General features: G+C 45.2%; 1 protein-coding gene across 8 annotated transcripts; it reads right to left on the minus strand.

The window, feature by feature from the left end:
* Positions 1–7154: 7154 nt before the first annotated feature.
* Positions 7155–19838, minus strand: EXD2 (exonuclease 3'-5' domain containing 2). 8 transcript variants are annotated; one of them, XM_068946180.1, is made up of 9 exons: positions 19676–19838; positions 18705–19110; positions 17497–17753; positions 16302–16428; positions 15120–15445; positions 11332–11438; positions 10994–11129; positions 9982–10338; positions 7155–8711 (listed from the first exon to the last, which is right to left on the minus strand). In XM_068946180.1, the coding sequence occupies exons 2-9, from the start codon at positions 19041–19043 to the stop codon at positions 8618–8620; spliced, it is 1743 nt and encodes a 580-aa protein (XP_068802281.1). In that variant the 5' UTR covers positions 19044–19110; positions 19676–19838; the 3' UTR covers positions 7155–8617. The 8 variants fall into 8 exon arrangements, with proteins under 8 accessions (XP_068802281.1, XP_068802277.1, XP_068802279.1 ...); XM_068946176.1 differs by having other exon boundaries at positions 7155–8793; positions 19676–19834; XM_068946178.1 differs by having other exon boundaries at positions 7155–8793; positions 19661–19727.
* Between the last annotated feature and the right edge of the window lie 765 nt (positions 19839–20603).

Here is a 20603-nt window from a genome sequence, read left to right on the forward strand (position 1 = left end):
TCTCTCTAGGGGGCTTGGAAAACAGAAATAGAAAGGGCCATTGATAGGCACACAAAGCTATGAAAACTGTCTGCTTTTTTTGGAAATGAAAGCTGAACTAGAACCATTCTCACTTTGGGGTCACATTGAAATAACTTTTTTTTTTTTTTTTTTTTAAATAGCACAAAAGACTCTGCTCCCTTCGGACAATGTAGGAAAAGGAGCTACTGTAACACTCCCAAGCGAGCTCAGGGCCTAGGTCACCCCTGAGCAGTGGGAAACCCTTCCTGTTCCCTGCTACTGCTTCAGATGAAGTGCTGAACACAGGACCCACACACACTGCAGGTAAGCATCCCATACTCCTGCACTCTGGAGAAGTACAGTAAGCTTCTAGATTAAAAGAAAAAAAAAAGTTTGCCTTAGAAAACACCAAAATGGGATTTTTGAAGTTGAGCACAAACCTTTTTTGCCAACACAGTTCATCTCAAATTCAGCAAGAGTCTGGCTATCACATTTCTTGGTGATAGGAGACTTGCTAGAAAAATTCTGCCTAGCTCTTCTCAAACTATCATAAAAATTATCACTCAGTTTTCAATCACTCAACTCTGAAAACATAAAGCGTGAAAAACAAACTGTCTAGAGAAAACCAAGCTCATCTCTATGGTCAGAGAAATTATCCTGAACTAACTAAACTTTGACTTCTGTCCGGCACATCAACTCCTACTTTCCAGCCCTGCGAGATTACATTCGAGGTACTTTGCTCAGTGTGTATCATACACAGCACCACATCACTTTTGGAATCCCCTTTAACTCAGAGTTGATGGCATTTCCTAGGCTTCCCCCTTTCTCTTTGTTTATGATCTAAGTATAGCCCTGTAAGGATAAAAGTGAGAAAATAATACTGATTTTACTGGTATGTATTCCCATCTTGATTCTAGCATAATTTGCTTCCTTGTCGAGCAGTTCATTTAACTTCCTAAAAAAACAAAACAAAAAAACAAGACAGGCATTTATAGAAATATAGGGCTGGCGAGGTTACTGACTCCATCCCATCACCTGAGTGAAGCTCTGAGATTTAAAAATGAGTCCTTATTTAGCAAGAGAAAGTTTGTTCAGGGTTAGAGGTTTATTTTTGTACATCTCAAGGGAGCAGGAATTTTTGGAAAGCTAGTAAGTTTCGTTTTTCAAAAAACTCACTTGGCCCATAGGTCTTTTTCGGAAGCGCTTGGCTGGGAGAGAGCAAAGCACCGTGCTAAAATATAGTGAGAGGAGGTAAGAGGAGAGAACACGTACCAAGGTCACCTCCTTGGTGGCAGCAATAGCCAGCTGCACAGCAGTGAAATAAAACCTCCTTCTGATAAAAAGTAGTCATGAGTGGTATCTTGTAAGAGCTATAAAAATCCAGAACAGGCACATATTAATCAAAGCAGCTCACAGAGAAGAGCTGCGTGTCAGTCTCGGCAGCAGAAGACTGAAGGGCATGTAGTGAGTATGATAGCAAAATGTCCATGTACGGAGTTACTTAAAACCTTTCAACTTCAATCACCTCTAGGTTTGTAAGAGGGCAGTATAGATCATTTGCAGCTGGGGAGACAGTCAGCACCCTTGTACAGAAGCAATGTGGCCTATATCAAGAAGTGATGAGTACTGTAGAGAAGCTTGTCCTCATGACTAGACCAAACCTCCTTTGTTGATATTTAAGTCCATCACTTTCTGTCCTAGCTACAGTAGACTAGAAAACTGACCATGAAAATCTCCCTCCTCTTTCCCACAATTTTTTACATATTTATTTCCGTGTCCCTCAGTCTTTTGTTTCCTTTAAACTGGACGAATTGGGTTCTTTCAGGCTTTTCTTAAAAAATACTAGTATCGTGCTAGTGTCCCCCGGAGAGCACAATACTCACTTTCCAGACTTGCCGTTCCCAGGGAGAAGACACCGTCAGGAGGATAAGGATTCATCTGGGCTTCCCTTAGCTGCTTTCCCTCCAAGGTTATGGCAAGGCAGATTGAGAGATGATTGAGGGTTTTTACCTAAGTGCCAGCCTGCTAACTATGGGAGCATAATAATCCTTGATCCTTGTCCACTACAGCATGCCGTCCTGCAGAATGAATTCTTTCTATAAACTCACAGACTAGCCACAGCTGGCAGTGAAATACCTCCAACCAAAAGAAGCTGGCTAGGGGTAAGTTTTTCTATTTTTAACTGGTGATTATTCCAACCAAGTGAAATAAAGATACCACCCCTCCCCCTTTAAAAAAAAAAAAAAAAAGAGCTTGGTGCGAGATGCCAGCTCTTACACCCACCTGTACTTACACCCACCTCCTGACCTCTTTGTCCAAAGCTGCTACACTGCTGGTAGGAAGCACCAGTCAGTATTTCACTACAAAGTGGAAACCTCCAAAGCAGTGGAGCCAAATTGGGGTGTATGGTGCTACTAGGGCCAAAGCCCAGCGGCGTGAAAATCCTAATGCCCATTTACAGGGCAGGGAAAAAAAGATACCTGGATATTTTTGAGAGTCTAATGCTCAGCACCATCTAGTGGTCATCACCTATGGCTACCATGCACAGATCATCTCGCACTTGAAGGCCCGTTTTATTTATAGCAATTTTCTCCCCCAAAAACAATTGGCCAAGAGATGGACAGTCTAGTCCGATATTTTCCAGGGTAAGGATTTCTTCAGTTCTAGTCTTACTGCTTGGACAGACTCCCTTTACAGTATGGGGAAAATCACTGTAAAACGGAGCTGGTCTTTAAGACCAACAAAATGTTTTGAGACACCATCATCTCGTATTGCTACCCATACATATATCACAGGAGAATGAGAGAGGAAAACGGAGGGTGTAAATCTTGCAAAGTATATGGAAAACATTATCCAAATGGCAAAAATCTGACATAAAGCTATACACCCCAACTTTTAGCTAAAATTTGGGCTCTCCATAGTCATTGCTAGAAAAGGAGGGATAAGAATTTTTATTCACAGTACATTTGAAGAACGTCCCATTCATATTTTGACAGCTTGCCATCAGCAGTCAAAGTCTCTCTGCTCTTATTTATGGCGAAATGTCTTAAGAGTCAGGGCACAGAAAAAAAGGGAAGAACAATTGACAGAGCTCAGCTAATGCAAAGCCCTGTTTGGCATTTTGCAAAGGACTTTCAGTTGGAAAGGGCTTCCTGTTAATAAATGTGAGAGAGAGACATTCAGATCCCTACAGAGCACACTACAATGATAAACAGCTTCTTAGAGGAACAGTTTTCTGTGGAGGGCGCTTGGCCATACACTTTTTCTCTTAAGCCTGCATTTCTGATAGCTGCATAGGACCTTGTTCCTAGATACATCACATTGCCACTGAGATATATAAATGTCTTATCTCTTTTGCTCCTTAACCTCTGAGCAATCTTTCCCTTCTTTAAGCAAAGAAAGATAGAAGCCATACTTTATATCCTCTATAGCTGAAGCTGGAGCTTTTCTTGTGCAAGGAGACGGTTTCTTGTTATCTAGAGATCACATCTCTATTTTATAGTAAAAGCCTTAGTTCAGTCCTCCTTTTTTCCTCCATCTCAGAAGCTGTACTAATCCAATAGCTTGCAAAGAAAAATAATAAGAGAAAGATGTTTTTGCCTTGCTTCTGCTGACCAACCTCACCGACACCCCAGGTAGTATCACTTGCAAATTCAAGATAGAAACAAGTACAGTGATAGTTAAGGCAGGAAATGAGGGCGCAGCACTAAACTTGGTGCAGCAAATCCTTGCCACAGTTGCTTGCTGTTTGCAGTGGAATTGACAGTGCAAGAGGAGCCTCTTATGAGCACATGAGGAATTATTCTCCACGCGTGTTTATTTGCCTTCTTGCTTTTTCCTTCCTGAACTTGACCATGTTTGCTCCCTTGTTGATACAGGTAGAGAGGGTAATGCAATTAACAAAAGTGCCTTGATGCCAGGCTAATACAAGAGGGCACGCTGTGGATCCCTTAAGAACTTACAGAGGAAGATGGGTATGTCTTCTTTGCACTTACTTCATACTGCTTCTCCCCTTCTGCAGAACAACATACCCTTGAGGGTGGCAAAGGCCCCTTGTGCCACTAATACAATACAGAAATGAGACAGGGCTTTAAAAAGGCCCTGATCTACAAAGAACTAGAGAACATCAAGGGGATGACAGTTTTATCAGACCACGGGAATGAAGAAGGCAATAAGGAATAGGTCTAGACTACTGTGGCATCTCCCCAGGCAGGAATATATCAGCCTGTTCATCTGGATCAGCTGTGGGAAAAAGTCATATGTAGCCAGGCCGCCGTTTTCCCACAAGGGATTTTGCTGTCCTCCTGAAGGACACACACCTGGTACTTCCTGCACGACGTAATAATATGTGAGGTACTGCACAGCCACAAAAGAGGCAAACTGTAATGTTTGGGAAGACAGAAATCAGTTTCTATCCCATGTGGGAAGGCAAGCTAGCATAGCACAGAGGCTGTCAGTACTCCAGCTCCAGAGGAGTGTCTCTGGAAACAGGAACCTGGCCATGTTCTTAGAAAAGTGCTAAGTGAGCCACAACAAGAAAGTATATGAAAAAAATACAGCAAGAAAGATTGTTACCTTAAGGTTTCCCAACAGCATTACAAATAATGAATTTTACCACACCAGAGGACTTCAAAGTAACTTCAAATTACCCTCTTCCGGGGCAACCCCATCTCCATATAGTCTCTTCTCCCAGCAGCAAGGACAAAGGGAAAGGGACTGCAGGCTGATCACCCTTCTCCCTCATTATCCTCCTTCCCCACAGCACAGCCCTCTGCAGACTTAACTGGGCCAGGTACAGCCCATGCTTGAGCCTAGGAAATTTGCACCTAAAACTGCTGAGAGAGATCTTGGAGCAAGAGCTTCTAGAAGCTTTTTGACATCATTTTGGCATCCTGACTTGTCACACTCAAACAACCAATTCTTCATTGACAGCAGCATTTTGTACAGTGGTAACTTGCATGGTACCTGCTCAACTTCATACACAGCTGAAATGGGTACAAGGGCCTAGAATCTGGAGCGCAGCAGCCTGATTCTGTGTCAGACAGGCAGCCACGCACAGCCTCAGAGAGATCCTACCTATGAGAAGGGAGAAGAAGATTAGCTTATGACATACCTTAACTTGGCAGTTTTTAAATTGAATTTTAATATTTCCTGAGGTAAAGGTGCTTTCAAATTTGTAATTAAAAACCTTGACCCTTCGCTTTGCCAGAATAAAATCTGCCTTTCTTTCAAGCTTCCATCACGTCTCATATGGACCTGGGGGAATCTGATAGGCATTGAAACGTTGGTTTCACCAGGGCAAAACACCTCAAATGGAAAGGGTAGAGGCAAGTTTTACAGGGAATTCATAAACCAAGACAGGTTTTGGGATCCCAGCAGCTGGAGCATGCTCCCCACTAACCTGTAAGGCTTAGTTTGAGGAAAGTAGCATCAAATGCCAGATAAAAGGGCTAAATTCTTTCTTCCATCTCTGGCAGTCCCCCTTGGGCAAACTTACAAAATGACAAGCGACTGTAGGGAAAATCCCATGTTGTCAAAGTCAGCCTGTGAAGAGGCATGGCAATTCTCCCCCCTTGGAGAAAGAATTGATGTACCCTGTTTAATGTAGGCAGGTCTTACTATATAGGCAACATACCTGGGGCAACCTAGATGAATACTCCAGTTCAAAAATCTAGGTGGTTTTTTTTTTTTAAAAAAAAAAAAAAAAAAGAGGTAGACGTATGGCCATCATGACTGACTAGCATAATCAGGTGAAGGATGGTACCTGAATCTACAGTCAGCCTAAGTACTACGATTCAGGTATTCCTGAACCGACTTGCACTACTTCGAAGTACAGCATTACAGTCAGCAAGGATTCTTCCACATCTGATCACTGCCAGATAGACCAAGAGAGGCACAGGAAGAAGTTCAAAGGTGAAGTCCCAGTGTTACCGTGAGGAAAGAGGGAATCACAAGAAAAGGATCAGACAGAAAGAAGAGAAAAGCAGGCATGCAAAAAAGAGAAACAGAGCTTGAATAGCGATGTCTGGTAAAAGAGCACATTTTCACTCCATGTAACAATTAGGGATGAAGACATACGCAGAAATTTTATCTACAGACCAGCTTTGTTCTTCCTCTGACCTCTGTACATGCCTATGTCCAATTAATTCTACTAGGAAGAAAGAGAATATTAGTATATTCTAATAATAACATAAATAATCAGTATATGCTGATTCCCACAGTAGAACTGCTACTCTCTACCAAATGAGCACAGCAAGTGTTCTTGTTATCCATATGCACAATCTACTGAAGAATGAAAAACAAACATGTTCTGTTAAAAGGCAAGGGGGGAAGCTGTATCAAAATGATGCAAGTTAAAGATAACTGGCAAACAACAACAAGGAACCTTAGCTAAGAAAATATTTATGAAGGATGTATTCCTTGAAAACTCCTATTTAGTTTTTTCAAATCACCAGTGCAGAAAAGTTGCTCATTCATACCACTGACTCCTTACATTCAGAGGAGCTGCAGTCAGATTCTTGTCTCAACATCATTTTCTCGTTTCAACAAACAGAAGACAATAGCCTAGCGGTCAGCCTGTAGGTTACATTAAAGCAGTACAGCTTTATCAGGAGTTCAAGCATCAGAACAAAAAACAGAAAAACAAAGCAGAACAAAAAAGCGAGATGGACAATTTGTACTCGTGATTGTTGAAAAGGAGTTTCTGACCGGTGCAAAGTGCTCTCACCACTGTGATCTGATGGCAGAGACAGGAGATAGCACTATCCGAACATATCCTCAAAATGCTTTGGAGAGAAATACTTGTAGACAGGAGGTTCTTGCTGAGATTAGTCAGCTGTGTGAGTGAGCATAGAGACAGAACACATTTGGCTAGATCATTTTTTGTTAAGTCTGTTATGAGTACAGAGAAGGCATAAAATTGGCCTTATAATGCAAACGGCTTCATCTGCAGCTCTGCAATAAGTTGTATTTAGGATGAATCCTTGATTTCTTGTATGCTGGCTGCTACTACCGCTCCTCCCTCCAGGATGGCGTTAATGTATCTCCACGGCGGGCGCCTACTTACCTCAAATAGGCTCTGCTACAAACAAGTTTTCAGCCCCCAACCTGTGCAATTTCTTGAATTATCAGACAATGGAGAGTTTGAACCATGATCACAGGAAGGCCAGGATTCTGGCCAAATGTTATTATGAAATATGCATCAACTGCACTGTACATGCTAGTAGGATACAAGAAGGATAAAGATTTTACTGAAACTTCTTTAATAAGACCTTTACAACTTAGGCATAGCTTCATCATTCAGGGGAAAGAGAGTCATCTAATACAATTAAAGTCATCAAAATTAGTTTCACAGAAAGGGCCATTTATTTTTAAAAAGTTATATTAACTGAAGTCTAGCACCAGACAAAGATCATAAATATTTAAGAGAAGTCAGGCAGAAGTACATTTAGAAAACAGTAATAATTAGCACACACTGGCTTATATTTTCAAAGCATTTTACAAAAACATGAATGAATTAGTCCTCACGAAACCTTTGTGAGGTAGCTAAGTGTTATTAGTCCCACTTTAGAGATAGGGAAACAGGCATGGAAAGAGTATGACCTGCTCACTACCAAACAAGTCAGACTCAGGAACAGAACACTGGAGTCCCAGCTTCCTGTCACATGTACTCTGTCCTCTTAAAAGATGCTGGTCTTCAAGTAAAATTTTATTTCCTCTCATCCCTTTTAAGACATCTGACTCCGTTTCACTCTGATGTGAAAAGGTACCTGCCACAGACTATTCATTATAAACAAGCAGAATTGGGAAAGAACATTTTTAGAAACAGTGTGATGCTAGAACCAGTTTTAAAAAGTAAGAAACTTGACATGGGTGCTCCTATACTGCCAGAGTCAAATAGTGTCATTTCTTATACGGCAGCCACTATCAGGAAAACTCAGCGGCCTATCCGCAATGCCGTTCCTGCTCAGAGTCTGCAAAAACAGGTAAGGTTTCTTTGCCACTTCCAAACAAGGAATCTCTCTGGCAGTAGTTCTTCTCCAGGAACTCATATGAATCCAACTGCACCAAAAGCAAAGAAAGGAGACTTAATCAGGAGACCTCAGGAGACTCTCCTGGTACAGCCAAGGGATCCTTGGAAAACCTGGAAAGGTTCACATATTGTGCTATGAGTTAAAGAGATGGTCTGGAGGCATCTGATGTCCTGGGAGAGTAGAAAGCAACTCTCCACAGTTACTTCGAGAAGAAAAGTCTCCTTAGTATTACACTCTGGCACTGAAATAGTCAGTGACAGAGGCATCTCTGCCTGGACATACAGGCTCCTGTCAGCCCCATGCACACAGGAAAAAGTCGTGGCAAGTCACACATTCAGTCTGGGATTAAAAATTCTAAACCACCTATAAAATTCAATTCAAGGATTTAACTCTTTATAAATGCCAAACCTGGAAGAGCCAGTGCACAAACCCAGGCCCAGATTTTAGTGGAGAAACAGAAATAAAAATAGTCCTTCCACCTTCAGAACCTCTGGTTACACGTGTCTGTTAGATACCATCTGGAGTCTCTCCAGGGAGTTAGTCTCATGACAGCTCAATCTGAAGATCCTCCCCATACTTTCGGATCAGCTTCCCGTGGTTATGGTCCACTGACCACTGCTCTGGTAGGTACTTGGGCTGCATGCTGTCCAAGAAATGCTGCCGCCAGCGTCTTTCCAACTGCATGAGAGAGCGCAGGCCTCCTTTAGCAAAACACTGCACCACCTTCAGCCCATGTGGTATATAGCTCTCATTGCAAATCCTGCCAGAACACAAGTAGAATTTAGTACACAAGCCCACGGTCAGATCCTAGACCTATCTGGAAGGAACAGCAAGATGCTGAAGGTACTTTCAACTGCAGGACTTGCTTAATTACAGCACCACAGTGACCTAACCAGGAGGGGCCCTAGGAGGGAGAGTTTTATGCTTTGTTTCAATGTCAGGCTGCTTTCTGGAACACAGCTACACTGGAAAGGTGCGCTCTTTGAAATGAGAGAGTGCTATCGTTTTATACCAATACTAAACAAAGCTCTCAAGACACATTCCAAGCTTCTCAGAGGACAGACTGCACATTTCTCAAGGCAAGAACCGTAAGGTTCTCCAGAGCCCTGATCCTGCCACCAAACTCCCTGCCTGCATAGGTACTGAGATATAACACTAGCATGCAACAAAGAGCAGCGAGCGTAACAAGGAGAAAATACTGTCTTCACGCAAACAGCAAAACCTGAAATTAGTTAAGACTTTTGAGGAGGCTTTGGGAAGGAGGTAGAGAGGAGACTTCTCATGTATCTGGTGCCCAGTTGTCTTTCAGTCTGCCTCCCTGATCTGCCTTTCAAAAGATTTATAGAACAGCAGTGGTGTTGGGTGGTGGTGCGGGAGGGGCATGAAGGGAAGAAGACTGTTTGAAAAGAAAGGGGAAAAGGGATAAGATGGGAAACAAGAGCTGCATTTCACAGACCATAGGGCAGGAGTAAACAAAAACATCAGCAAAAAAATCTATGCTCCGCTTGTCTGCTTACAGTCTTTGGACACAGCACAGACAACTACCTTATTTGTCTCCTTGCCTTCTAGTTAAATGCATCAGAAGACTATAAATCCAGACTCTGCAGGCTTATACAAAGGATGAAATTATCTTTTTAGAGACTCGTTTTCATTCTGCAGATCAACTCCTACCAGTTGCAAATTCAGACACTCCTTAGCTCAACAATATTAATTTAGGGAAGGTCACTGGTATCACAAGGAGACCAGGAATGGGATTTGTTTTATTTTAATTAAAAAGCTTAGGGAGAAAAAGTCAGCAAGCATGATCCTCCCTCTACAAATGCTGCTGGATTTATTTTTGCTGCTGCATTAATATTTACCAAAAGATCCTTGTGTAGACACCTTTTTGTAGAACTTGTGCCTAAAATAAATGACTAAAATATTATATCTACCAGCTAGGCTGTTATACCTGGTTTCCAGACCAGCTGCTTCCTGGAGCATCTCTGGGGTCACTGCCTCCGTGTTAAAGAAGTCCTTAATGCCTTGCAGAAGTTCTGCCCTTCGGGGGTCAGGCAGGCTGTCTGCATTCAGCAGGGCTCGAGCTCCTGAGCGCACCTGCCTGCGCAGAGGGTCCTCCAGCAGACGCACTCCTTCTTCAGAGCCAATGGGGGCACCAAACTCTTCAGCCAGCTGCTGCTTCAGATGGTTGTCATAGTAATTGGAGACAGCATGGCAGGACGTGCAGAGCAGGAGCACATCATGGGAGTTGTGGTCCTTCATCTGGATGGGAAAGTGTCTCCGGTATTCGTGAGGAACAATGTTCTTCCTGGAGAAGACAAATGAGCCGTTGCATTAGGTTTGGCTGGAGCTGCTACTCCCCAGTTCCACAAAGGGACAACTAATATTAAAAGCTGCGGAAAACAAAGATCACCAGGGTCAGGGCCCTGAGTGCACTAATAGGTTCTCCAATCTCTTCCTATTTGAAATCCATCACTTTCAATTAAAAAATAAGAAATTAACACTGTAGAAATATAAAACTATGTGCTATAAGAAACATACCTCTCAGCTAAACAGCAGCAGCAGAAGAAACAAAAATCTCTTTATTTCTGTCCCCAGAGAGGTCAGGCTCACCTAAGCCTTTTAAAATCATAAGGAATAAGTATCAAGAGGATGCCATCAGAACCATGTATGTTTCTACTACTGCCTGCTATAATTCAAACTGCAACATGTATGTATTTCATACACTTTGTTCTCCACAGACATATTCCATCACCCTCTTTAAGAGGCAATGCTGGCCTGCTCAGTGTCAAACTTACCCAGATACATATGATCACAGGGCATTCAAACAGTGACAGCCCATCCAGAATATAAACAAGCATGACATTACAGGCCACTAACAAAATTTCTGGATACCGAATGAGATGCAGACTTCAGCCTTGTTCTGCAAGACGAATTTTCTCTTACCCCACCAAACAACTCACCGGATATAGGACTCTCGCTTGCCACATACAACACACAGGTTCTCCTTGACGGTCAGATAATAATCAACTTGAGACTCAGGACGTCCTGAAGGCTCAAACTGCAGCTTCACAACAAACGGGTCTGTGCTAACCAGCTCTGAATGGATAAAGAGAAATAAATATTCAAAAGAAATTTGCATTTGAAAGCTAGAATAAGAATGCTAAAAGAAAGGAGACTTCCTGATAAATCCCCAAGAGCGTGTCCAAAAGAAGAGATACCAAAAATTCATGTTCAGTTATCTAAGAAACATGGCAAAACAGTTGTCTTTCAATACCAACAGGAAGAGTGGCACACTTACCTCCAATCCCCTTGTCCAAATACCACTGAGCCTTCTTGCGATCACAAGTGCACAGAGGCTGTCCATCTGGTGCATGCAGGAAGCAGTTGTCATACAGCGGAGATTTTCTGTGAAACAGGGACAACACTGCAGCAACTGAAATAGCATGCCAAAAAACAAAGCTCTCTACAACCATGCATTCTACACTACAATTCACCCAGTCTCCTCTAAATCACACGAGCGCCCCTAAACATATACGTTATTCAGCAACGCAACACAAAGGCTGCTGCTAAGGGAAGCAGAACATTCAAAAGCTGTATCACATTTGGCTGTGAGGTATCTGTTACCTACTGTCCATAGAATTGGCAACTCTAAATCCTGTTTTTCAAGAGGAGCCAGTAATGATAACAGAGATTTAAAAAATTCATTAGGAAAAAACCCTAGACTTAAAGCGAGAAAGGAAGATGAGCTAAAAGAGTATGTCAGCCTATGGACAGGGCAGTTTCAAGGATCAGCTGTCCTAAGTCCATATATTAATGTTTTATTAAGGGGCATTTTCTAAAACTTAGTTTGAACAGCAGTGCTTTCATTAATCCAAGAGAAATAATGCAAAAAGCTTCTTAGAGCACTGAGAATCAAAATGCAGGACAGCATGGAAACAACAAAGCAGAGCTGAGATATAGTTCTATTTCTAGCTACTAGCTCCTGTGAAATGCAGGCACCTAATTTCAGTCAGTGGGGAAAAACCCTGTTTCAGTATTCTCTGGTGGTGGGCGGTCATTTAAGGAAGGAGTCTGCTCTCCAAAAAAACCATCTCTTTACTTTGCCAAACAAAACTGAATGGTGGAAAAGGCTGGGCTGGTGGACCACCTGGAAGGAATTGGCCAGTGATACAGACACATCACAACATGCTGTGGAAAAGTTGCCTTTCTTTCATTTCTTTCTTCTCTCCAACAGGATCATATGAATAAGCATTCCTTCAGCAGAGCCCTACCAGCTATAAAGGTTGGCCTACAGGCAAGGTACTCAGACAAAAGGATTTCTTCCAATATCCATGGGGACGGGGGAACAAAGAAACTCAAGGAAGATACTGGAGGCCCGCTTCCACTGCATATCAGCAGTTCAGCTCAAACATCACCGAGATGAGCTCAATCATCATTGAAAGTCAGTCTCACCTCCATCCCTGGAAAGCTGATGGAACAGCTCATCCTGGATGCCATCACTAAGCATGTGGAGGACAAGAAGGTGATCAGGAGTAGTCAGCCTGGATTCACCAAAGGCAAATCATGCTTAACCAATCTGATAGCCTTCTCTGATGGAATGACTGGCTGGGTAGATGAGGGCAGAGCAGTGGATGTTGTCTACCTGGACTTCAGCAAGGCTTTTGATGCTGTCTCCCATCACATCCTCCTAGGTAAGCTCAGGAAGTGTGGGCTAGATGAGTGGAGAGGGAGGTGGATTGAGAACTGGCTGGATGGCCGAGCTCAGAGGGTTGTGGTCAGTGGTGCAGGGTCTGACCTGCCTATAGCTAGCAGTGTCCCCCGGGGGTCAGTCCTGGGCGCAGTCTTGTTCAACATATTCCTCGATGATCTGGAAGAAGGCACAGAGTGCACCCTCAGCAAGTTTGCTGATGATCCAAAACTGGGAGGAGTGGCTGACATACCAGGTGACCTGGACAGGCTGGAGAGATGGGCGGAGAGGAACCTCATGAAGTTCAACAAAGGCAAGCGCAGGGTCCCGCACCTAGGGAGGAAGAACCCCATGCCCCAGGACAGACTGGGGGTTCACCTGCTGGAAAGCAGCTCTGCCAAGAAGGACCTGGGAGTCCTGGTGGACAAGTTAACCATGAGCCAGCAGTGTGCCCTTGTGGCCAAGAAGGCCTACGGTCTCCTGGGGTGCATTAGGCAGAGCGTTGCCAGCAGGTCGAGAGAGGTGATCCTGCCTCTCTACTCAGCCCTGGTGAGGCCTCACCTGGAGTACTGCCTCCAATTCTGGACTCCCCAGTACAAGAGAGACATGGCACTACTGGAGAGAGTCCAGCGGAGGGCTACCAAGATGATGAGGGGCCTGGAGCATCTCTCCTATGAAGAAAGGCTGAGAGAGCTGGGTCTGTGCAGCCCAGAGAAGAGAAGACTGAGGGGGGATCTCATCAAGATGTACAAGTATCTGAAGGGGGAGTGTCAAGAGGATGAGGCCAGACTCTTCTCCGTGGTGCCCAGTGACAGGACAAGAGGCAACGGGCAGAAACTGAACCACAGGAAGTTCCATCGGAAGATGAGGAAAAGCTTCTTTATTGTTCCAGTGCTCAGTCACCCTCACAGGTTGCCCAGAGAGGTTGTGGAGTCTCCTCCCCTGGAGATATTCAAAACCCGTCTGGATGTGACCCTGGGAAATATGCTCTAGAGGACCCTGCTTGAGCAGGGAGGTTGGACTAGATGATCTCCAGAGGTCCCTTCCAACCTCAACCGTTCTGTGATTCTGTAATCAGCATAATTTGAGTAGTTCCCAACTCCAAATAAATAAGCATTCAAACTAGACATGCCCACAAAAAGGAAAAGTGGAAAAGAACTTTTGAAGTCACTTCCAGTCTGCTGGAGATACTCTATGAAAACAGTGAGTCTAAACTAGCTTTAGAGATCTCTCATTAAATCAAGCTTGGTTAAAATAAACAAACAAACAAACATAGCGAGACCTCAGTTTAGCATGGAATGCAATTTTGTTCAAGATTTTACTCTTCCCATGAGGTTCAGTCTTCATTTTGTATGATACCAGCTCCCAGTAAAAAAAGAACTACAAAAGGACCTTATTTCCTACAACACAATACTGTTAATGACCGCTAATGAATCAATATTATTGACTCCATTAAAATGTCCCCTCTTCATTGCCAAACCAATAGTCTTGAAAAGGAAAAAACAAATACCGAAATGCCAATTTTTTCTTTTCAAACAATGACAGTCACAGCTATTTAGAGTTCTACATCCATTTGATTAAATTATATTAGATTGTATGCAAACATAAAAGCAAAGATACCTGTTCTCCATGTCTTCCACTGCAGTGGGCTTAAAGAGACCTTTCTAAATTGTTTTAATTTAAAAATAAAAACAACTGAAGTCTCAATAGGAAAAGGCCATAGGAATTTAGGATTTGCCCTACAAAACAGCCCACTAGCCAGGGATCCCGACTCCTGCCCCAGTGAAGCCGAAGTAGTACTGTCCGCTCCTCTCCAGCCCTGGTCAACAGAGAAGTGCTGTGCTTTGATGCCACAGCAGATTGGTACTTGCTGTGCCCTCTGGCACCTCCCATCCTCTCTCTGAGCCCCGCATAACCTTAGCTTCCATATCAACTCAGTACTTTGACAACTCTGTGACCACAGTGATCTGGAGCAGCATGGTATAAATAGCCTGCAAGGCAGATCCTGCTCACAAGACAAGTTCTGCCCAGTTTGCCACCTTTTCCCTAGAGGAGACAGGGTACAGCTGTTTGGGCTGTAAATGCCACCCTGACAGCCAAATGTCTCCTGCTGGGCCTCTGCTCTGGAGCTAACGTCTCCACGTGAGAAGAAAGGGCAAAAGCTGGAGACACCTCCTCAACCTACTCATGACCTAGCACAGTTCTGAGCACTGCTGTCACTGTTAGCATTACCTTGAGGGAAAGGGGAAAACCAAAATAGGATCTCACTCCCATGATTGTTGGGCACCATGTTTCCTCTTCCTGGCTCACATTATCTGCCTTGTTTAATGAGTAGACCATGATGGATCATTCAGTTTGCCATCTACGATGCAAGGAGAAAAACGTGCTCACAGACTTACCTTGCAGAATATCCCACACCCAGAGGCTTTCGCTTCTGCCTTCGAGGATCCCTCACTTGCTGACTGCCAGAGGGCTGGCTGCTCATGGCAGATTTCCGATTCTTTGTTTTCTGCGGGGAGCCTGCCTCTCCACTCTTCTCATCTCCTGTGCTGCTGCTCCTTCTTCCTCGAAATGGAATATCCACTAACCCCTGGCACCTACGCAGTACTTTTTCCCAAGCAGCAACAGAGTTTTCACCTTCAGATGTAGCAGGGAGGCAGGCAAATCCCAGCAAATGGAGGAACAGAGCCACCGAGACCTGGGCATCCTTAGCAGCATAGAGGACCTGGAGAAAAAAATAAAGACATTGCGATACTGGCACACAGCAAACACTCCCAAACATTACCAGTCTTTAACACTAGATAGAGTGAAACCAGAAGCTGGATTTATTTCATTTCAAAGTTTACACAGAGTTCTGGCAGTTGAGTGCCAATTTCACGCCACCACAAACCCCACATTTTTAGGGTCAGTGGGACCTGAAACGCTCATGGGTTCCTCCAGGAACCACAAGGCATGGAAAACTTTCCAGGCAAATCAGGCCTGAAATGCTCAGCAGGACCTCCAAGGCACCCACTGGAAATTTCTCAGGTCAGCCAGGCCTCCCCACCAAGCCCTCCCCAGCTGTAAAGAAAGGCCTCTCTTAGCACACCTTCTATTAATCTTCCATGTGATTATTTATCTTGTCATCCCCCCTAGTGGTCACTGATTTTGTAGACACCTGCAGCATGACTGCTTAAAAAAAAAAAAAAAAAAAAAAGTGAGCAATTAGGGGAACCATGACAGTATAAAGACAAGTGAACAAGGTTTGCAAGGAGAGGTCTTTCTCTTCCGTTGCACTGATATAGATTGGAGGAAATAAAATAATAAAAAGGTGGTGTTTGGGGCACACAAGCACTTCAAGTGATCCATCCACCTGGATTAAAGGGAAACAAGGCTGAAGAATCCAGGGAGGATGACAAAAAGTTATCTTTCTGGAAAGAAGGAAACTCAGGCACAGTCTGAAATTAATTTCAGATCAGTCACACACACCAGATTTTGAGACAGAACTGCGAGGAGCCTCAGACCTCTCTATTACAATGTCTCTCCTTTAATGACAAGGTTGTTCTTCCTCCCGAAACACTAAGTTGAAGCAGAAGACACACCTGATCTTGTGTCAGTTCTTCTGCCTCCCAGTTGCTGCAACGCACATGAGGAGACTTGTCAAGTGGGCAGTTCAGGACTTTTTCAGCTAAAGCCTTAAGGCTAAGGCAGTTGTGAAGTAGATCCTTCCTTAACAAAGAAAGTGAAACAAACATATTAAAGACAAAACTAAACATGCATGCAAATTCAGGCAGATTCGTACACCCTCATCCTGCCAGAACACAATGAGCTGCTGCACATGATGCATAACTCCCATCCAAACAGCATATAGCAACCTGTCAGCTTCACAGGCCCTCTCTCTCACCTCCACAAAAACGTCCTTTCTAGATTTAGTAAGGATCTACTGTCTGCAGCACGCAAAGCATGCCAGGATGGGAGTTGGTAACATTTAAGACTGAAGTGTTTGCCTCTAAACTATCTGCTTCTTAAATAAAGAGGTCTGTCACAGAGTCACCAGCTCCATGAATTCATAGGTCACTTAAAGAGCCAGAACCAGGGACACCTTCTGAGGAGTGAGAGATCCAGGAATGACTCACAGGAACCCTAGCCACTCAAGTACCCAGCCAGCACCAAAGCACAAGAAATCTGTCCTTGGTGCTAGAGGCACCACAAGGTCAGCAGTTCGTTGCTCCAGATCACTAACAGCACATCTAGGTACATATATATATTATACGTGAAGAATATTCCCGAGTAAAACATTTTATTTTAAGAGGAATGAAGGATGAGAAAAATAGTATCACAACTGTAACATTTTAATGGAAGCATTACTATTAGAAAAGAAAATTAGAGCTCCTTTATCTTTATAATTTTTCATGAAATCCTGTAATCTAACTGTTCCACTCACATGGTACCACAATCCAGTACTTCCAAGCGGTGCACTCAAACATCTGATTACATGCTGATCACTCTGACTGCATCACTTCACCGCAGCTGGAGTTCTAACAGGCTGAAGCACCATACCCAGAACAGTCCATATGGGCAATACATGATGAGACTTACAGGCACAATTAACATTCATGAAGATGTAATTTCCATTAAGAACATAAAATAGAAGCATGACACGTTCTTTAGCTGCTGCTGTAACTGCCAACGCTCTAACCGTCTTGAGAACTCCTACCTGCCTGGCATCGTTCAGCATACACAAGTTATTTTTTAAATATTTTCATCGCAAATGAGACACTGCCACTAGAAACTCACCGCTGTCTCATAGCTAAATAGCGTAGATCCACATTCCCTTTGACTGGAAAGCCGTAATCCTGAAGTAACTTGCAAGCATCTTCCCAGCATCCTACCCCAACTTTCAGAACAGTACTATCTGCCATGATGTTCAGTAGAGTCTTTGGGATAGTCTGTCCATTGGCAACAAGCCTGGGCAACCGAATAAGAACGCAAAGACCGCTGGAAGAAGCCATCTGTAGGAGGGATACAGGATTTGCTTTTCCTTCCACAGATACCTGAAACAAAACCCAAAATCAGAGTTCAGGTTACAGTATTATCAGCAGTACCAAGGCTGGAACAAATCGCAACAAAAGAGGCCACAAAAGATAGGAAAAAATCTACTAGGCCAAACAGTCAAATGTTGTTAGATGACTCAAACTTTTTACTGAAAATTTACAGTTTCACGGTTTACTGTTTCACAATAGTACTGCCCCACAGCTACTTCTTACCATGCTTCTACTAGAGAAATTGCCCCCTCTTCACCCTTCCTTCCCCCTCACAGCTGAGCTGGTAGAAGATATGCTTTTTAATCCACATCAGCACAAAGCAAACCCCTACATAACTGTTTACGGCAAAGACAGTGCTTAACTGAAGCTTTTATTAATGAACGCAGGGTGAATAAATTTCCGGCCAAACTAACGGCAAAGGCAAGCTTTACAAATGGCTCAAGGCCTCTTTTGAAAGTTCACATAAGCAAACGTAAAAGGAGAAGAGGAACATTGCTTTCTGGCAGGCCCACTATTTTCTACCTACATATCAGTATTTTCTTCTTCTTCTGTGCCTATTATCTAAATATATATATATTTCCTAAACACAGAGGTGGATTAAAAATAGTCTAAATCCAAATTACTTTTACTGAGTCACCCTGAAAGAGATATTATACAAAGCATACAATGCTATACAACCAAATGACTATCATTGCACGTTTAGGATATTTAATTTTTCCCAGAAGTTCAGCAAATGAATACAACCAGCAAATTTAAAAAAACATAGTCAGCAGACTTAAACGTAAGAACAATCAAAATCAGTGGATGCTTCACCGATTTCATGACAGACACAGGCAGTTTCAACACTCAGTCCTGTTGTACCCACTCAAGCACTGCTCCCTAGATGAATGCTAGTTAAAAGCCCCAGTCTACTCCCTCTGCCTTTGCGATCTAAAGTGCAGGTGTTTTTGGATCACTCACCCATTCACAGTCAATTCCAAGCACCGGCCACTTCCCCAGCTCTTTCCTCAGCAACGGTTCAACACGCCGCCACTCCTCCTGCTCTGAAACTATCACTATGTCCGCACCAAGGATCCTCTCCACCCGGGACAAGGTGGGAGATCCGAAGAAGGAAAGCACCTCCTTATCCTCGGCCTCAGTCAGTTCCTCATCTCCCGGGTTTCTGATCGCTTCTCCTCGCTGGCTGCTACAGCACGATTTTCCTCTCCGCCGCTGAGCTGCCCTCCACAAGGCCAGGCCACCCACCGCAACCCCCAGCAGGGCGGCCAGCGTCACCGCCACCGCCGCCTGCTTGGGCATCTTCAATCCCCCTCTTCCCGCCTTCCCTTCAGCCACTCAGAACGGCACCGCCGGGTTTCATCACGGCCTGCAAAGGAAAAGCAGGGAGGTGGCTATCACGGACGAGCCAGGAAAACGCGTGCAGAGCTCTGAGGCAGGCCTGCCGGGCCGCAGGGGCCCGCGGGGCCGCGCTCGCACGGGGGGGGGGGCCGCCCACCCCCGGCCCCGCTGGCCGCCGCCCCAACGCAGACGCTCAGGGAACTCCACCGGCTTAGCCGGCCGCGACGAGACGGCCGCCCACGCACCCCGCCATGCCAAGAAAACACCCTGCCGGTGCCCTTATCAACGCCCTGTAGCTCAGCTGAAAGCTCTCGCCCGCCCGGCTCCCCGCAGCCGGCACCCGCGCCGCGCCGCGCCGCCCTCACCTCGGCCACCGCGGCCGGCGGCGGCGCCCAGCCCCGCAAGGCCGCCTGCCCCCGCCGCCGCTGAGGGCCGGCGGAGGCCGCGGGCTCGCCCACCCGCCCGCCTGCGCGGCGCGGCACCCGCGGCCCGGCCCGCGCTCGGGTTGCGCGCACCAACCCTCTCCTCCTCCTCCTCCTCCCAGCCGCGGCCCACAAGCGCCCCGCCGCGGCGCCCACCTGCCCGCCCGGTACCTGCGTCTCCGCAGAACGGTTGGGTGCAGCAGCAGGAACCCCTCCGCGGGGCAGTCGCCGCGCACACCGGGACGCTTATACTGGCGGACGCTTCCTCTGTCCCGCGGCGGCGGCGGGCGGCGGCTGTGGGCGCCGCCATGTTGTACGGCGGGCGCCGCCGGCCGGGGGCTGAGGCGGGGCGCCGGGGCCGGGGCCGGGCGGCGCGGCCTGCGCGTTACGGTGCCCCGGGTTGGCGAGCAAAGCGCGGCGACGCCCAAGGCTGCGCTGAAACCCCGCCGGGCGGGTGGCGGAGGGCGGCGGCGGGGAAGCCCCGCTCTCCCTCCCAGGAGAAAGCGACGCTGCTGAAGCGCCGCCGCCGCCGGGAGTAGGGGTTGCGGCAGCTAAATCCGCGATGAGCAGCGGGCAGAAGAAAGAGGGAGCTAGGAAAAGCGGCCAGGGGAGGGAATGTAAGATAAAGAACAAAGGCAGGCTGGAAAATAAAAAGCGAATCATAGCTGTCTCCAAAAGGAATATAAAAAAAGTGACAAACCTGGAGGGGAAAAAAAAAACCCAGAAAAATCAAGTGGAAACATTTAACAGTTTTACAGAACAGTTATTACAGCGAAGCTGAGGAAGAGAGTATATGGGGAATATATGTGAAGATTAGAAAAGTGACATCAGTACACAAACGGCGACGATTCGGCCAACTGCCGTGTTCATGGTTGTCTTGATGATCATCAAGTCCTTAGGACCCGGATTTTCAAAAAGCAAACAAGTTTCCAGTCTGCATTTCACTGGAACTCAAAGGGACCTGATCATCCAATTCCTTCAAGTTTCTTTGCAATTCCCAATCTTAATTTCCAAATCTTGTGCTGTCGGAATCCCAACTAGTTGCATTTGTCTTAATGGAGATGCTGAAACCCCAGGAAATATTGCTTAAAATTGCTTT

This window comes from Struthio camelus, chromosome 5, assembly GCF_040807025.1.
Source record: "Struthio camelus isolate bStrCam1 chromosome 5, bStrCam1.hap1, whole genome shotgun sequence".
NCBI classification, from domain to species: Eukaryota; Metazoa; Chordata; class Aves; order Struthioniformes; family Struthionidae; genus Struthio; species Struthio camelus.